Source organism: Garra rufa, chromosome 16 (assembly GCF_049309525.1).
Source record: "Garra rufa chromosome 16, GarRuf1.0, whole genome shotgun sequence".
Taxonomy (NCBI): Eukaryota; Metazoa; Chordata; class Actinopteri; order Cypriniformes; family Cyprinidae; genus Garra; species Garra rufa.
In genome coordinates this window covers 22,233,494-22,254,102 of record NC_133376.1, presented here as the reverse complement: position 1 = coordinate 22,254,102, position 20,609 = coordinate 22,233,494, and the positions used below count along the sequence as shown (strand labels likewise).

The 20,609-nt window shown below is 35.9% G+C and overlaps 1 protein-coding gene across 6 annotated transcripts in view; it reads right to left on the bottom strand.

Moving 5' to 3' along the window:
- rapgef2b (Rap guanine nucleotide exchange factor 2b) overlaps window positions 1–20,609 on the bottom strand; it is a 148,598-nt gene that overhangs the window by 46,425 nt on the left and 81,564 nt on the right. Inside the window, exon 1 of one of the 6 annotated variants that reach the window (XM_073820048.1) lies at window positions 1,048–1,631. The exons of the other annotated variants lie outside the window; for them this stretch is intronic. Within the exon in view, the coding sequence (XP_073676149.1) occupies window positions 1,048–1,107 (60 nt within the window). The 5' untranslated portion in view covers window positions 1,108–1,631. Of the gene's footprint in view, window positions 1–1,047; window positions 1,632–20,609 lie in introns of those variants that run through there. 6 annotated transcript variants of the gene reach the window in all.

The following is a 20,609-nucleotide window of genomic DNA, read 5'->3' as shown; positions in this document are numbered from 1 at the left end:
CCAGTGGAGTTCCAAAGATGGCCACTGAGTGAACTTGCATGCCTTTAAGGGGAAAATAATATTCTAATAACATAAATCCGATTCTGACTTCTGATTGATCAATATATTTTTCTAGTTGCGCTAAAGCCTCCTCTGACGAGAAACACCTGTTCACAGCATCACTGCAACTCGCACAGTGAATTGTTGTATTTGTTGCATAGCAACACTCCGTTATGTCAGGGTCTATGAAGACATTCGAACACCAGCACATGTTTTCAGGGCTTGCACAAGGCCAAACGAACACTAGCACATTATGGCTGACAGAAGATCAATTCATTTACAGCTAAAAGTGCTCATCATTCCACTCAGCAGTCCGGCGCTGATCGCTTTCCGATGCCGCCCGTGTGCAAACACCACCGAACGTGATCACTCATTCTCGCACACTCACACAGATAGACATATGTGAACAAGCACTGAGGCATTCAAAGATGTGTTCGGCTTTATGAAATACAACATATATTGAGCTGACAGCATCGTTCAGCGATAACTCCTCCCACACTCAAACGCTCATCATAAAGCCATTTAAATCTCATTTTTACTGATTTCCAAGAGCTGTGACAAGCACAACGCGATTTTGGCCATTTCATCATCCAGTACACACACGTCTGAGCGTGTGCGGGGTGACGGGGGGCGGTGTGCACATGGCCGCCTTCACACACTGACACACATTACACTAGCAGCGGATGAATGAGGTCGTGGCACTCGACAGCCTCTCGCAAAACACGATTCCATAGAGTCAAACGATACAACGGTGCATTACACCAGACTTGCATGAAATGTCAATTGCAACAGATCTGCATACATGCAATTAACCCTTTAAATAGCATGCAAAACAAGCATGAAATGTATAGAAATCCATCTTTATTGAATGGCCCCAACCATTCAATGCATCTAACGCTGTTCCCGTCCATCCTGATCATGTTCGACACATCAGGCTAATCTGATGAGCGAGTACTGGTAGTATTTTGAGGAGAGAGAGAGAGCTAGCAATGTAGGGTCGATACTTACGGGGCTTTTATCAGCCTGGCTGGAGACTCCATGGCCGCCACCACTAACTAATGGCTTCATAATGGAGGTGCAGAGCCAGGGCGAAATTTAAGCATCCTGCTGGTTCCCACTAATCTTCCCCTCTCTCCCCCCTCCAGTGAGTCTTCCCCTGTCTCCCGTCTATTCTCCCCCCTCCTGCAGGGGAGAAGAGGAGAATCTTTCCCGGGGAAGGAGGGGGAGAGAGTATGTTCGCCGGAGATGATGCACTGGATTCGAACAACACGGTTCCCACTCCTACAAAATTGGTAAAAAATCAACGGTTTTCCTTGTCAGGTGCGCAGAGCATCTGTATGTCCACTAGGTCCACTAGAAATTTGAATATAAGGAGAAACACAGTGCAAAAGGATGAGAAATCCAAGCAGGGATGAGTAAAAAACCGAATCCTCCGTTTCAGGTAATTAGGTAAGACTCTCCCACCAGTGACGACCAATGCCGACCGACGGCGTTAGAAAAAATGAGGGAAAAAAAGGCAAAAATGGCTGACAGCACTTTCACTCCCTTGCATCCTCTGTCTCTCTCGTCTCCACGCGAACGGCTTTATGCACCATTAGCCAAGGCTGTGACCAGAGAACCAACCTCACGCATCCAGGCTGTCTTTGTTAAACACTCTCGGTTCATTTGTGTCCAAAGCAGGGGGGTGTGTGAGTGTGTAAGAGAGATTGTGTGTGTGTGGAGGGGGAGGAAGAGAGGGGGCTTTGAATAGGAACCTCCTCCCTCCCTCACTGATGTTGAAAGAGCGCCGCTGGTGCCTGCTATACTACACACATACACTCCAGCACACATATGGGTAGTTGACGCATAACATGGTTAATCATTTTCAGGGATAGCATTTATATGTATGTAGAAATCTTCTTTTTGGCTTCACTAGCTTATTTTAAACAGCCTATGGAATCCAAAATGATGTCTGTTAGGCAAACTATATATTATTCTACTCAAAAGCTGACATAAATAATTAGAGATGTAAAATTTAGAGAGTTTCTTTCTCAGTTGAATAAACTAATAATACGGATGACATCATCTTGCACTACAATTTTTTTGGTCCAATCGTATTCTCTCTAGAATAAGAATGCAGCTAAAGCTTACTGGCTATTAAATAAAAAAAAAAAAAATTAAAAATGACACTCCTTTTGACATGTCTGGCACATTCAAACTTTCATTTTCACTGGGAAATGTAAATATTTCATGTTTTTTTTTTTTAAATGTTCCTAAGGTATGAGTGCATTCTGTGTGGTTTCTCAATTAATATGAGGTAATTTTTCATACAATTATAATAATTATAAAAATATTATTTTATTAACATTAGTGCTGGGCAATGATTAATCACATCCACAATAAACGTTTTTGTGTACATTATATATGTGTGTGCACTGTTTATATTTATTATGTATATACATGTATTTTTTAATATATACGTTATGTGTGTGTCTTTATATACATAATAAATATACACAGCACACACACACATATTATATAAACAAAAACTTTTATTTTGAATGTGATTAATCATGATTAATCGTTGCCCACTGCCCAGCACTAATTAACATTTTTTTTTATAGCAACTATTAGTTCAAATATTGTCTTTATATATTTACACACATATGCTATACATGATATAATATAAATTGAATAAACACATGAACAAAATGCCATATACATTTAAGGACAATATCATGATTAATCGTTGCCCAGCATTAATTAACATTTTATTTTTATAGTAATTATTATTTAAAATATTGTATTTATATATTTACACACATATACTATATGTAATATAATTTAATATAAGTTGAATAAACACATCTACAAAATGCCATATAAGAAAAATATGTTATGTTTATATATTAAATATATTTATATATAACCTAAATTATATGAATATATATACACATGAAAATACATGTAAATACTTGCACTACTAAAATATATACTGTCTGTTTGTTTTTATTTTAGCTGCTAAACAATTAAACCATCTAAAATAAACATTTGTTTACATAATGTGTGTGAACTGTGTATATTTATTATATATATATATATATATATATATATATATATATATATATATATATATATATATATATATATATATACACATACATACATATACTGTACATATACATATATACACACACACACACACACACACACACACACACACACACACACACACACACACACACACACACACACACACACACATATATATATATATATATATATATATATATATATATTAAATATACTTCGTACACACATACAGTATATTATGTAAACACTTATTTTGGATGTGATTAATTGAAATTAATCATTTGACAGCCCTACTATATACACACACAAACACACACACACAATTAATGTATTTTCTATATAATATTATTGTATTATTGTCCTATAAAACTATTTTTATATTTATGTATTAAATGTATTTAAATTTCCTTGGTATCAAACCCATGAGCATGCACTATACTTTGAGCCAAACACCTTTTTAAAAAATTTTCATGAAACACAGCACGTTAAGCAGGACAGTCAACTTAGTATTTTATATGAATTACCCATATACTCACACGCACAAACACACTCGCACTGACACTGCATGAGAACAAGAGAGTGCTAATGAGAAAATGAGAATAAAAGAGCATGCAACGGGTGAGGTGCAGATATGGAAATCAGAGAGGATGAGAGAGAGTTGAATGGTGGTGGTGGTGGGGGGGAGCAGAGAGGAAGAGAGGGATGGAAAGACAAGAGAAATGAAGGATGAGCACAGTTAGCCCAGTGAGAGTAATGTCATTATCACGCTCCCCTCCGCTCACCACCAGGGCTACAGGCAGTTGGCATGGCAACCGCGGAGGAGAGCCATTTCCTGGTCGGTTTGGGCGGGAGAGTGTGAGAGAAGGCTGGAGAGGAAGAAAAAGAGACAGAGAGACGGAGAGATGGAAGACGGGAGCAGACGACAGAAGCGCAGAGCACATGGCTCTCTGACATCCTCTGTGTTACTATGACAACGCTGCCAATTCACTCCCCACCCCCCACCAAACACACACACACACACGCTCTGGTTACCCCCTCTGGGCGACTGACAGCCCCGCCCACACATGGCCCTTTAGCTTTGTGATGACGGAAATGAGCTCACCCCTCTCTCTCTCTCACACACACACACACACACACACTCTTCCCTAAAGGTCCATCTCTCTTTCTGTCAGTCAAAATAAAGACGTACAGTAAATGTTATCATTCAATCAATCAGTCATCTTTCCATCCAGCATAAAGCGCTCATCATTTCACAGAGAGGTGAGCTGTGATATCTAGCTGTGCCTTGGACTGACATTATATGATAATGAGAATTTGAATAACAAAGAAAAATATGAACAATGCATTCAAGCAGGGGAATAGGCCAAACAGACAGCCAATCAGATGGCTTATGCAAATAGCCATAATAAAAAGGCAAGTATGTCAATACGGTTTAAATAAAAAATATAAATAACAGTCAAAGGTAATAAATAATAAAGCCAAGGTTAACACTACTTTTTTGATTTTCAAGGACTTCTCACTTATTAAACAATGTCTTCCATTTTTAAATTCTAAAAAAAGAGGAATATATAAATACAAATATACAATTTTTTTTATAAAAATACATAAAAATAGGCAAAAAGTATTAATACTAAAGTATTACAAAGTATACTACACTTTTTCTATAGTAAAACCACTGTTATTTTTCTTAAAGGATTTGTGTTTGTATATTTTTTTATAACTATACTGTATTAATAGTTTGATGATTTCTACCGTTTTTTCTAAAAAAAGAGAGAAAAAACTTCTTCTGCTCCGAAATTCTGATCTTCTGATTCGCGATCAACTCTCCGAAATTGATCAAAAGCAAAAGATTCACAAACCCGCTCCGAAGTTCCGATCTAAATCAAATTATTCGCGATCCGCGCTACAAACTTTCGATTAAAAGGAAAAGATTCGCAAACCCGTTTTGAAGTTCCGATCTAAATTAAATGATTTGCGATCCACCCTCCAAACTTTCGATTAAAAGGAAAAGATTCGCAAACCCGCTTCGAAGATCTGATCTAAATCAAATGATTCGCGATCCGGGCTCAGAAGTTTTGCTGAAAAACAAAAGTTTTGCAAACCCGCTCTGAAGTTCCTATCTAAATCAAATGATTTGCGATCCACGCTCCAAACTTTCGATTAAAAGGAAAAAATTTGCAAACCCACTCTGAAGTTCCGATCTAAATCAAATGATTCGCGATCCATGTTCCAAACTTTCGATTAAAAGGAAAAGATTCCCAAACCCGCTTCGAAGATCTGATCTAAATCAAATGATTCGCGATCTGCGCTCTGAAGTTTTGATCAAAATAGGGATGCACCGAATCCAGGATTCGGATTCGGATTTGGCCGAATCCTGGGCTTTTTGACGGGGTTCGGTTTCGGCCGAACCTTAGATTTATTTTCCACCGAAACCGAACCCTAGACTTGCACTACGACGTCACACGGCCGTTGATTACGTGAAGGTGTTTACATAGGACCCGTTCGAATGTAGTAGGCTGTAAGAATCTGAAAATGGAACTCGTAAGCAAAAAAAGTTTTGTTTGGCAGTACTTTCAACCAAAAGAAGGCGATTCAAGTCGAGCTTTATGTTCAATTTGCAATGCCAATTTGTCTAGTGGTGGCAAGGACCCTAAGCAGTACACAACATATCGCCGATGTTAAAACATTTGCGTCTAAAACATCCAAAAGAATACGAGTTGTGCATGAAGGAATCTACAGACAGCAGCCAAAATGCAGCAACTTCAGGTACGGCAGCTGGACAGTCACAGCTAAAAACGTGTGATTAAGGATGCGAGTAGGATTCGGTATTCGGTTTCGGATTCGGCCGAATCTTAAACAGTGGATTCGGTATTCGGCCGAACCCCAAAAATCTGGATTCGGTGCATCCCTAGATCAAAAGCAAAAGATTTGCAAACCCGCTCGAAAGTTCTGATCTAAATCAAATGATTTGTGATCCATGCTCCGAAATTTGGATCAAAAGCAAAGATTCGCAAACCCGCTCAAAAGTTCTGGTCTAAATCAAATAATTCACGATCCATGCTCTATTGTGAATCATTTGATTTGAATCATTCAATTCGCTGAATGATTCACAAACCTGTTCTGATCCAAATCAAATGATTTGCAATCCCCGCTTTATCGCGAATCATTTGATTTGAACCCCTCAATTCGCTGAATGATCCACAAACTCGTTCTGACCTAAATCAAAATCAAAGTCCCAATCTGAAAGAAATGATTTGCAATACACAAAGTTCCAATCTAAATCAAGTCATTTGCGATACGATTTGAAGTCCCGATCTAAAACAAATGATTCACGGTACGCGATCAGATTGGAGCGCTTCGAAATAGTGAATCATTTTGAGATGCAATGGTTTAACTGATTCAGTCTCGAAAAAAGCTCAGTTTCACCTACCACTACATGCTTTTTAAAATGGGACTTTATTGATGTCAATTTTCAAAATTCGAAAATTAATAAATCTTTTAATTTAATCTGGTTTTTGCTAGTGAATGAAATGAATGAATGATCGAAGCCACGAATTTGAATCAATTGAAGCGGTTCCAGCTCGGTTCATCTGTTCCTCTTTTCGCATCTTCAGACATGTTTACACGACTCTGTCAGTACTACTACTTGCTTAGCTAGATCGTTTTCTGACATTAACTGAAAAAGGTACGATGTTGTTTGAATTGCGTAAAAAAATTAAACACTTATTTCATAGATACATTGTCTTTCAATCATTCAAGCACTTTTCAAGTACCTTTTCAAGAATATTGCTATTTTCAAGGGGCTTCCAGGCCTTAAATTTTAAAAAGTCAAATAGTAACTTGAGCACTTTAAGCACCTTGTTTGAACCCTGTAAACCTGATTTTAAAAAATAATCTTAAAAAAGTCATAAAAAATATGTTGTTAATGGTTGCATCAAAAGCTTTATACTAATTTAATATAATGAAATGCTAATTATATGCAATAACATAATAAAGGCTTTTAGTGTTGTGCTTAAACATAAGCATTTTGCTCCCATATCAAATAGAAACAGCCAGCTTGCACGTTTGTGCCTTCAGAAGCGATGTGGGCGTGAAGACACAGATAGGCATTAGCGAGTGAAATTGTGGACGGCTTCCAGCTACGCACGGGGACCAAAACAACCCCCTGATGACATCATCCCCGATGATGTAATGCCTGACAAAAACAGGCTCAGGTGCTGCCACGTTCCCGTCGTTAGAGTAACCACCAATCATCATAGGAAAACAGGGCGTCATTACGTCACCGCGGTAACAGGGTCACATCGAGGGACGGCTCAGCATCACCCAGAGCGCATTTCAGGAACAATAGATGCTCATTATGGAAAGGTTGAGGCTGGGTCAAGCAGGCTCTGCTTCATGTGAAACAACAAAGAGCGTACATGTCCATGAAGACAGAAAACATTTGTTTGAAGAATGGAGGAAGCAAATAGGTTTTAGATTAAGGTACATAATAATCCTGCTGTTTAGTGATCAGATGATATGGATTTTAAAGAGGCCAGTGCATACAGATATTAAAGTGGCCGACATAATCAAATTTAATAATAGCAAACAAGATGCTGAAATGACTAGGGGGAAAAACATTTTATATTGTACACATTTTGCACAATATCATCTAACTTTATTATTTCAGCAAATTTTAATTCAACTTATACATGTCTTTATCATCACTTTTATTCAATTTAAAGCATCCTTGCTAATTAAAAGTATTAATTTCTATAATTTCCCCAAAAATAGACTGACTCCAAGCTTGTAAATGATATAAAAATGTACTCAACTGTTTCAAATATTGATAATAATAGTAATAATAAATGTTTCTTAAAGAGCAAGTCTGCATATTAGAATGATTCTGAAAGATCATGTGACAATAAAGACTGGGGCAATGATGCTGAAAATGTAGCTTTGAATTGAAAAAATATATATATTCAAATAGAAAGCAATTATTTAAATAGTACAAATATTTTACAATATTAGTGCTTTTGCTGTATTTTGGATCAAATAAATGCAGGCTGGGAGGTAGAAGAGAATTAGATAAAAAACATTATACATCTTACTGTTCAAAAACTTTTGACTGGTAGTGTATACAAATGACAAAACTATTAAAAATGACAAAATATTAAAATGACAACAAAAAATATACTGATTCGAAATATATATCAAATTAAAAAATACAATAAAATACAAAAATAAAAATAAAATTAAATAAACACTATGTCTCGCTCTCTCTACACACACACACACACACACACACACACACACACACACACACACACATATATATATATATATAATTAAAATTAAAATGCAAAATATACTGATTTAAAATAATTACAAAAATACAATAAATAACATTAAAATACTACAATATTACATTATTATTTCAGTGATACTATGATGCCTTTTGAAACATAAGAAAATAAAATAAAAACTTCGTACATTTTAATTTAACTTCACGTACTAAAATAACGCACTAAAATAAAATTTAATTATTCTTTTTGAGAAATAAGCTCTCTGAGGTTAAAAATGGTAACACTTTACAATAAGGTGTATTAGTTAAAATTAGTTAACTACATTAGTTAACAGACGAAGAATGAACAATATTTCTACAGTACATATTAATCTTAATTTCAGCATTTACTAATGCATTATTAAAATCACAAGTTGTGTTTGTTAACATTAGCTAATGGACTGTGAACTAACATAAAAAACAATGAATGACTGTATTTGTATTAACTAACATTAACAAATATGAATAAAAAGTGTAGTACATGTATTGTTTACTGTTCATCCATGTTAGTGAATAAATACATTAACTAATGGAAATGAAAATTCACTGTAAAGTGTTACCATAAGAATACTAATAATCATAATAATAAACAAACAAACAAAACACATTATCCATTAAGAAATCAGTCACAAGGCTTTAAAGATAATACAATGGAGCTGATGCTGATCATTTTAAAATGGCCAATTATCATTGGATTAATTGACTATAACTAGTTGTCATCCAAGTTCCATCAAATGACAGCTGTTCTAGTTTTTAACTGATAGTATCTTGTTTAGCATGCAATAATATGAAAGAATGTATGGTGTGTTTAGGGCTGCAACAACGAATCGATAAAATCGATAAAAATCGATTACTAAAAGCGTTGGCAACGAATTTCATAATCGATTCGTTGTGTCGCGCGACGCAGAGACATTTGGTTGTTATTATATATATTTTAAAAAAAATTGAGCGCAGAGCGGAGTGGACACATTCGGTCTCTCTCCCGCACTGATGCCAGCAGAGTTCGGCACCTCATAAGCTGTGTTTCCATCCAAAAATGCGAATTTAACTTATGCGCAAAACTGGAACATTTGAGCATAAAGCACCGTTTCTACATTATATATATATGCTGCCCCGATTTATATCAAACATGTTTGATATTTAAGCCTACTTTGGCTAGCGTACTTTCACAGCAGCCAATGCTCGATCGCAAAACAGCTGCTGTACGGGTCGTTGGATAGTGGAGATGGAGAAAACTACTTCTATAGTTTTTGTAACACTGTCTGTCTGTATAATGTGTCGAAAACATACCACAACCGTAAGGAGAAAGAGGAGCTCTGCTGAGGTGAAATCGTCTCAGTTTTGAATAGGGCTGTGACGGTGGCACGTTGTTTTTTTATATATAGCCTACACTTCAGTCAGCGAACAAGCAGCCTAAAAACGCTATTAATAGCTATTAAACAAACATTCCTTGTAAAAATGTCCGACAGCTCATCAATTTTTGGCCGACTGAATTTCCAGTCCGACTGTCTTTTTTTCTCTTTCTCTTCCTCATTACACAGCTGCTGTTTTTAATAGCAAAGCGATTACATTTATTTTCGTTCCTTTAGTTTATGAAGTTAATTTAGAGATATATTTGGAACACTTTTTGTTTGTTAAATTCAAGTTTTTGTTTTTTAAAGTTATGACCTAGCAAACAGCTGCAGACAGATCAAAAGCCTGCTTAATTCATCGCGATTTAAATTAAAATCCATTGATATAAAAAACTTAAAACATATCACAATATTAGTTTAATCATTCAATCAAGATAATTCCAAAGTTTGTGCGGAGAGAAGCGCGCTTTGCAGGACATGGAGACGCCAGTGCAATGTGGAATTTCTTTTTTGCTCATAAAGGTAAGAGTAATTTACCACCCGGGCCGGAACTGTAAAGGGTCTACCTTAGTTTGTGTGTACTCACAGTATCAACAAAATGTGCTCTTAAAGAAAACAAACAGAATACGCTTGATATCTTTGGTTTAAACAGGAGCGCTTCACAATAATTAACCGAAACCCAGGTAATTGCCTCACAAACACAATATCTATAGAAAGCTTTAAATTATTATTTTACTATAAAACGAAATAATTAAAATCGAAAACAAAACTCTTTCATTAGCTAATCCATAAAGATGCATTAGGCATTAATGAGCAGATGGCAGGATCGTCAATTTCATCTTTGCAACACTGAATCAGAAAATACTAGTTTATTAAGTAATTCGAATATTTTCTTAATTTTTGCCTTGACACATTCATGGTAATTACTTTTGCTGGGGCTTTGAGGCCAGTTTTGCGTGCATTTGAATGCGGAACTCTTCCAGCTGGTCGCTGCTGGTGATGGCAGGACACTAAACACCACCATGGCAGAATGAATGTAGCAGAAAGTTAGTCAAGTTATCCCGTTCCAGCGTGCAAAGTCACATGACTTTTTTAATGCGCACTGAGGAATTTAATTTGAGAGGCTTCTTGATGGGAAATGCAGCATGTACACCACAGCAAGCCGCTGTCTTGACGGATAGTAATTTTAGCTTATTTAGTCTATATATTTGGCAGATGTAAAGCATACATGTGTATGTTTTTTGTGTTAGTCCATTTTTATTTTATTATTATTATTATAACAGTTCAAGGAGCAACATGTTCGTGCACTTTCTAAAGATTTCAGTTCTGTTTTTGAATAAAGGGTTGTAAATCTCTTGTTTTTTTTATCCGATTCATCGATTAATCGAAAAAATAATCGACAGATTAATCGATTATTAAAATAATCGTTAGTTGCAGCCCTAGGTGTGTTAACTTTATTGATGAAAGTTTTCATCAATGAAGCAATCCATCAAACAAAAAAAGGAAAACCCAGTGGTTTTGAGAACTGATGATGTAGGCAAAATATGCCATGCTTCTTACAAAGCTCTGAGAGGCTTTTCAGAATACAAATTGAGATATTAGTTCCTTTTGAAAAGCTACTGTTATCCCTCCACTGCTGAAAACAGCACAACTGTCAAAGATCCCTCTCCAACCTATACACAAGGGAGTCGGATGCAGAGGAAATGAGGAAGTGGGAGAGAGAGATAGAAAGACAGAGAGGGAGAGAGAGAGACAGACAGATAGGATTAACATCGACTGAATCTCTTCCGGATCATTCCTTTCACGCCAAACCTTTTCAAAATTTGAGTACAGTAGGGCTAGACCGCGCTCATTATCCAGAAAGATAGACCACAATGCAAATGCAAATGACTTCTTTAAATTATTTACATGTGACATGATTCATATTACACGAAGAAATGCACAAACAAAATGTATCTCAAACAAGTAAAAAAAAAAGAACTTATTTACCATTTGTAAATTATTTCAGTTTACATTATTATCCAATATAAATCACAAAATAATTACATTCATCTATCTATTCCCAAAACGTTTATTCTCTAGGGTCGAGGGCAAATAATTATATTCTGATTCAAATGTTGTTTTCATGATATGTAATTATTCATACTGTGATATGAGACCCAGTCCAACTAACAACTTAATTAACCTGTTTCATTACATTAAAATGTCTATAGTGATGCTTGGTTCATGAAGTAATCTTCTAAATGACTTGCACAATAATTAACATGCAGTGTTAGGGCTGGTTAAGATCGTAGACAGAGACCACCACACGCATAACAATAAGGACCACAACAAGAACGAGAGCAACTTCAAATGACCTATACATTATTAAAGCAATAAACCAAGACAAGCCATGCATTTACAATGGGTTAAAGTGGTTCCAAAAAGCCATGTGACAAAAGACGCCAACGATCAATAACAATGTGATTGATTAATGTTCATTTTTTTACAATAATCAACTTTCAATTCAGTAATACAGTCTATTAGCCTGCTAGTTAACCATGTCAGTCAAACGAACTACAGTCGTGGCCAAAAGTTTTGAGAATGACACAAATATTAGTTTTCACAAAGTTTGCTGCTAAACTGCTTTTAGATCTTTGTTTCAGTTGTTTCTGTGATGTACTGAAATATAATTACAAGCACTTCATACGTTTCAAAGGCTTTTATCAACAATTACATGACATTTATGCAAAGAGTCAGTATTTGCAGTGTTGGCCCTTCTTTTTCAGGACCTCTGCAATTCGACTGGGCATGCTCTCAATCAACTTCTGGGCCAAATCCTGACTGATAGCAACCCATTCTTTCATAATCACTTCTTGGAGTTTGTCAGAATTAGTGGGTTTTTGTTTGTCCACCCGCCTCTTGAGGATTGACCACAAGTTCTCAATGGGATTAAGATCTGGGGAGTTTCCAGGCCATGGACCCAAAATTTCAATGTTTTGGTCCCCGAGCCACTTAGTTATCACTTTTGCCTTATGGCACGGTGCTCTATCTTGCTGGAAAATGCATTGTTCTTCACCAAACTGTTGTTGGATTGTTGGAAGAAGTTGCTGTTGGAGGGTGTTTTGGTACCATTCTTTATTAATGGCTGTGTTTTTGGGCAAAATTGAGAGTGAGCCCACTCTTTTGGATGAGAAGCAACCCCACACATGAATGGTCTCAGGATGCTTTACTGTTGGCATGACACAGGACTGATGATAGCGCTCACCTTTTCTTCTCCGGACAAGCCTTTTTCCAGATTAAATTTATTACTACGATATACTGTGAACTTTTCATATCAGCAGATACTATTCCACACAAAATATCCCCATAAAAGTACCACTAGAAATATCTGATGTAAAAAAATATATATATTTTCATCAGTGCTCTATTAGCTTTTACATCTTAAATCTGCATATTTGATTTACCTTTATAAAGGCCTTTTTTTTTTACTTTTGAAATGTATGCATTACCTTTGAAATTTATTTTATGAATTTATCAATAAATTCTAAATGGCTGTTAGCAGTGAGATTACATAATTTACACTGCAAAATTAAAAGTGAGATTAATGTTTTAAATACATTTATTGATTTATAAATATATACATTAGAAATGTTGGGTGTGGAGGCATACTTTTAAACACACTAAACTACCAGCAGGTGGCGGTAAGTCACTTCATGAGCGAGTTATTTCAACTGATTCGATCAAAACGCTGAATTATAGCAAAACGTTGCTAGGAGAATGCTTCTGCTAATGTTGCATATTGTCTAATATGTAAGTAACTACTTGACTAACTACTTTTTTATTGAGCTAAAATTAATGCAACATTTGTAATTGTGAGAATTTTCAGCAAAAAAGCTCACTTGGTATATTACTGAACTATTTCATGTTACTATACATTTGAAATTTTTACCTCAGTGTGTTTCTTTAGAGTGCTGTTACATTCATTTGTTTTAAAGTATGTCACAAATAGACCAGGAATACACTATCCATTATCAATTTCTGTTTACGTTGAATGTATTAAAATATGAATCTTTCTTGCCTTTCGATGCTTCGCTAGTGGTTTTTGTCACTTCAGTTTTAATCAGGCGGTTTGTTCGGTCGGGCAAGTAAAAAAAAAACATTTTAAAAGTATTTCGAAGGCTGGCGGTCAGCTAGCTCGACCTATATTTATTATTATTATTGATAACATTATATACAGAAAAAGGTCGTTTGACCTGTATTCTGCTACTGCGATTCTGAAGACGCAGTAACTTCCACAGAGGGAGAAAAAAATCTAGTTGTTAGCAACTGGCCTTAGCCAAGCCCTATATTCAGCTTTTTCAAGCTAAGGTCACTAAACTTGCAGTTCCCCATAGCTAAAAAGTTAAATCCATTTTACTTCTGCGGTACAATCCGAGAGAGACTCGCGGCAATAACAGAAAGCTGATTGGCTATTGCATGCTGGTCTCATTTGTAGTTTAAATACAGCAAATTATATTTGGAATAGTGAAATAAAGAACTACAACACCACGAAAACAACAAAAAGAGAATTTAAATGAGCATTAGAGGTAGCGTTACATGGACATCGGAAAAATAAGACCTGTGTAAAATTATTTAAGACCTAGAACAGCGAATTTAAGACTTTTTAAGGCCTAAAATTTAGATTTTTAAATTTTAGACTTTTTAAGACTTTTTAAGACCCCGCGGAAACCCTGGAGAATATGACTTTGCCCCAGTCCTCAGCAGTCCATTCGCCATACGTTTTGCAGAAGATCAATCTGTCCCTGATGGGTTTTTTTTTGGAGAGAAGTGGCTTCTTTGCTGCCCTTCTTGACACCAGGCCATCTTCCAAAAGTCTTGGCCTCACTGTGCGTGCAGATGCGCTCACACCTGCCTGCTGCCATTCCTGAGCAAGCTCTGCACTGGTGGCACTCCGATCCCGCAGCTGAATCCTCTTTAGGAGACGATCCTGGCGCTTGCTGGACTTTCTTGGACGCCCTGAAGCCTTCTTAACAAGAATTGAACCTCTTTCCTTGAAGTTCTTGATGATCCTATAAATTGTTGATTTAGGTGCAATCTTAGTAGCCACAATATCCTTGCCTGTGAAGCCATTTTTATGCAACACAATGATGGCTGCACGCATTTCTTTGCAGGTCACCATGGTTAACAATGGAAGAACAATGATTTCAAGCATCACCTTCCTTTTAACATGTTAAGTCTGCCATTCTAACCCAATCAGCCTGACATAATGATCTCCAGCCTTGTGCTCGTCATCATTCTCACCTGAGTTAACAAGACGATTACTGAAATGATCTCAGCAGGTCCTTTAATGACAGCAATGAAATGCAGTGGAAAGTTTTTTTCGGGATTAAGCTCATTTTCATGGCAAAGAAGGACTATGGAATTCATCTGATCACTCTTCATAACATTCTGGAGTATATGCAAATTGCTATTATAAAAACTTAAGCAGCAACTTTTCCAATTTCCAATATTTATGTAATTCTCAAAACTTTTGGCCACGACTGTACTCTTTAGCAGAGGTTTTTTTTATAGCAAGTTTTAAACTTTGTTTTAAAAGTCTAAAAGACATTAAAACTTTAATAAGTCATCGAGTCCCATTTATTGTCGTGTAGATTATTGACCAAAGGCAACTGTGTGTTTTCTCTCTTAGCATGTGGCAAAGCAGTGCTGATGTGTCTTGGAGGGATATGTTTAGCATGAGACTAATTAAAGATCAATGCTATAGACAACATAGGTGTTCAATCCTGTGGTGAAAAAAGAAAGTGTCTCGGCTTGCTCATAAGTGGTTTTTGATTCTTATACCACCTGGCTTGTTGGGGTTCAAAGTGTCCATGTTTCACCAGCGCACTTCCAATCCTGCACGCTTCCTGTCAAAACACAGATGCAGGAAGAGGATTTCCTACTCGAACGAGAGAGCTGAATTGACTTTCTTAAGGAAATAGAGGCTGGAGGAAGAGCTGCTGGTCTGAAAACAATGGTTAAGTGAGATGTGGCGTTCTGGAGGGTTCAGAGGGTCAACATAACAGCACCCAAAAAGGGAAGTGTGTTTTTCCCCTCTTCCAGAAGTAGGGCAGCTGCATTCTGATGTGTGATTACTACAAAATGCACATATCAAAACTATGGCACACATATGAATTATTCATATTTTCTGCATATGTAATGAGTCTGTTTTAAATCAAACACTGAGTGGGAGAATTTCATCTAAATAATGAGTTACTCTTTGTAAACGTGTCAACATTAAAAAATATGTGAGTCAATAAGGTATGGGAATCAGTAATAATAAGCGATTCTGGTTTAGATTACAAAAAAAAATAATACTAGCCTAAATTAAAAGGAAAAAAAAAATTCAAGCTGACTAAAAACAAGTAATCACTCAGCTATTAAATAAGAATAAGAAAGTAATTACAAGTAATAGGACAAAAACAACTACAGTAGAACAAATAATATTCATATTCTTCACTGAATAACAAATACAGTTGAGGTCTTTCAGAATCTGCAAAATGTTCATTGTTTTACCAAAATAAGAGGGATCATACAAAATGCATCTTATTGTTTATTTAGTACTGACCTGAATAATATACTTCACACAATAAATGTTAACATATAGCCCACAAGAGAAAACAGTAGTTGAATTTATAAAAATTACCCCTTTCAAAAGTTTACATCCCCTTGATTCTTAATACTGTGTTCTTACCAGAATGATCCATAGATGTATTTTCTTTTGTTTAATGATAGTTGTTCATGAGTTCTTTGTTTGTCCTTAACGAAACTGCCTACTGTTCTTCAGAAAAATCATTCAGGTCCCACAGACTCTTTGGTTCTCCAGCATTTCTGAGTATTTGAACCCTTTCCAACATTGACTGTCTGATTTTGAGATACATTATTATACACTGAGGACATCTAAGGGACTCATATGCAACTGATACAGAAGGTTCAAATACTCACTGATGCTCCAGAAGGAAAAACCATGCATTAAGAGCCAGGGTTGAAAACTTTTTGAAATTGAAGAGGTAAATTGAACTTATTTTGTCTTCTGGGAAACATGTAACTATCCTCTGAAGGGCATTACTAAATTAAAAAAAAAAATACGATATTTAGGCAAAATAAGAAAAACGTACACATCTCCATTCTGTTCAAATGTTTTCACCCCCCAGTTCTTAATGTATGGTTTTTCCTTCTGGAGCATCAGTGAGCGTTTAAATCTTCTGTAATAGTTGCATATGAGTCCTCAGTGTGAAAAGATCTTAAATCACACAGTCATTGTTGGAAAGGGTTCAAATACACAAAAATGCTGAAAAACCAAAGAATTTGTGGGACCTAAAGGATTTTTCTGAAGAACAGCAGACAGTTTAACTGTTCAGGACAAACAAGGGAACAAGGGAGTTCATAAACAACTATCACTAAACACAAAAACACAGCTGTGGATCATTCAGGTAACAACACAGTATTAAGAATCAAGGGGATGTACATTTTTGAACTGGGTCATTTTAATAAATTCAACTATTATTTTCTATTGTGGACTATTCCTTAATAAACAATAACATGCATTTTGTATGATTCCTCCTGTTTGGTAAAATAAATAACATTTTGCAGATTCTGAAAGGGTGATGTAAACTTTTGACCTACATATTTCTTCTTATTAAAGTTATAAAAGTGATTTAGTAAAGAGCTGTGAGAGATTTGAACTTTTTTGTTGTTTGATTTACACGAATGACAGACAACAGGAATATCAGACTGCTCTCACTTTAAGAGCTACCCAGATCCAATATACTGTTACATGTTCTCTTTTGACTTGTTTTTAAACCACAATGCTTAAAAACGTGTACAAACGATACGTTTTCGTGACCACGTAGCACAATCACGTCACGTGAGCTTGAAAACGTGATAGAGATGATAGTCCAAAATCTCTACCGGTTGACAAATTTCTACCGGTTAATCGCTTCTACTAGTATATCATGCTGTAAGTAAGAAAAAGTAAAATACATGATTAAAGTCATGATGTGCAGCTCAGTTATAAGGTGAATAAACACTTCAACTGATTCAGTGAGTCTAGTTTGAACAAGTGAGGACTGGTTCAAACCGATAACTCATAAGTTTGAGAATCAAATCATATGTTGACAAATCAGAGTGTACTAGTTGTGTTGCATGTTTGTTGTTGTTGCATGCAACAAGTGAGGATAATGCCATAAAAAACAGTGAAAAGATTTAAGACCCACTTACAGCTGAACATCACAAATATCATTTGTATGACCCATCCAAATCCAAATATGAATCAGCTCTTGATTAGCTTTGGAAAAGGAAAGTTCCAGGAGTCAAAGTTAAAGAATAAACCTAAAAGGTCACTGGATGGGACTTTACAGCGCACTGGTTTAACTGTCAACCTCTAGTACCATGTGCGCATGGTAATCTACAACAAAACTGCTGAAGACTGAATATGAGCATGAGTGAGGAAAGAGGGATGAAAAGACAGCAAGATCAAAGGACGTTGAGGGCTGCAAGGTTTCTGCAAGGTACACCGCTCCTAGCTGATAGCCGTCCATCTGGACTCGACGCCCCGCTGTTACCATTTGAAACGTCTGTGTGGTTTAAACCATCAGCTCTATCATAACTGTCATAACAGCTATGATGGAGCTGGTGTCATGACTGTCAACTGTCATTTATGCTAATGGACAGTTTAGCAGGACAGAAATACAAATCATTTTCATTCTACAGCGTTATGCTGTAAATATGAAGAAAACAAAGCATGTTTCGTGACATTTCTTCACCACAATACATTTGTGACTGTGTAAAACACTAAAGGCCATAACGGATACAACTCCATACAGTATATTCCAAGTTCAAGAAGCCATATGAGAGCTTTGCATGTTTGTATGTGTTTATAGTGATATAAATCTTTTGAAGTGCAGGCCTTTTGTGTCTCAGTGCCACCGTATACTGCAGCAGCAGCCATCACCGAGGACAGCTCTAAAAATAGAGCCGACTCTTCAAAGAACACCTGACAAGACTCCCTCTCTCACTCTTTTCCACTCTCTAACACACGATCACACTTTCCATCTCTCAATCGCTTTGCTTCACTCCTCACTGAATCTAATTACGGCAAAACAAGTATCAGCTCAGCGGCAGCAAAGTCTACCCATCAGCAGTCCTCATCAGGCCTAGGGCGTCAAATAACACGCTAAAACAGACACATATAAACACATTAACACACAAATATCTTACATGCAACCTTGTTTGTGTGAAAAGGGCTGAGATTTGGTAAAGCAGCACAATTAAGCCTAGCTACAAAATCCTAAATTGCTACTGTTGTTCTCAACTAGTGCAATACTGTTCTGGCAGGGTCATGCAGAAAATAAATAGGACAAACAAGGAAAATAATGAAATGCAGCTGAACATTATAGCAAAGTAAATCAAAGAAAATGCTTTGAATCAAATGGTTCAAACAAATCTTTGGCACTAATGTCATAAGACTTGATTTTAAATGAACTTTTTGGATTTTTTTGTGACAATACGACTAATGTTATATGGCTAATTAAGTAAAATGGTAAAATAGATATACGGCTAAAATTAAAACATTATTTGGCAGAATGTTTGTTCAAACAGTTTGGATGGTACAAGTGGTACATGATGGCCACACTTCTGCTGTTATGTTTTTTTAACAAAAAAAGTGAGTTTATAATTCAGCCCCAGGCATGTAATTATTTTGCATATTCTTCATGGGTCTAAATAAAGTAATAAATACATTTATATGTTTTATATTTATTATAATATTTATTTATTAGATTTTTTTAAAATATTTAATTTGAAAATAATTTTACAATAATTACTATGTTTGATATTAAGGATTTGTTCCATAAATGTCAAACCGAATTACCCTTCCGGGTCACCGTTTGATGCCCGATGTATAATCTGGGTTCTGACGCAAAACTAGTTGAGAACCAGGAGATATAATTGGTCGGTTGTGGAACAGTTACCCTTATTCAGTACATAATTTAGCCTGCCTCATACATAAAGGATACTCAAATTGTGCAGTGTTGGGGAAAAGTATGCTATTACATGCTTAAATGCTCAAAATTATGATTTTCGCCAGCCAAGCTAAAAAACAAACAAAAAAAACTAAAAACTAAACAAAAAAACTACATTTACATTTTATATTTGTACAGGATTTTACAATAATTTATTTTTTTTAAAGGATTTATATATTTTTATATAATCAAAATTTAATTTAATTTAGTTACTGTTCTGGGTTGCTGCTTGATATATAATTTTAGTTCTGAAGCAAAACAACAAAACAAACAAACAGAAATTTTTTTTTTAGTTTAGTTAGTAATTTAGTAACTTTTTTGGGTTGCGCTTCATGTCAAAAATATCCAGTGGTGGACAGTAACGAAGTAGTTGTACTTCGTTACTGTACTTAAGTACATTTTTCAAGTATCTGTACTTAACTGGAGTAGTTTTATTTTGAGTAACTTTTACTTTTACTTCACTACATTCCAAGGCATAAGATCGTACTTTTTACTTCACTACATTTCAAAAACATGTCGTTACTCCTCATAATATATCACGTGTTCCGAGACGCAGAAGCGGTGTCTGATTAATGAACAAACTGATTCTTTTCAATCGGTTCGCAAAACGCAACAAACGATTCATTCACGAATTGGACTGATCCAATTGCATCTGTTCTCGAGTCGACAACTTATTGATTCAAATGAGCCGTTTAGAGCGAGTCTCCCGTCAACTGGATTCACAAACAAGAACCGGGAGATCATGTGAGCGCGTGCGCGAGTGATGCTGCGAAAAGTAAG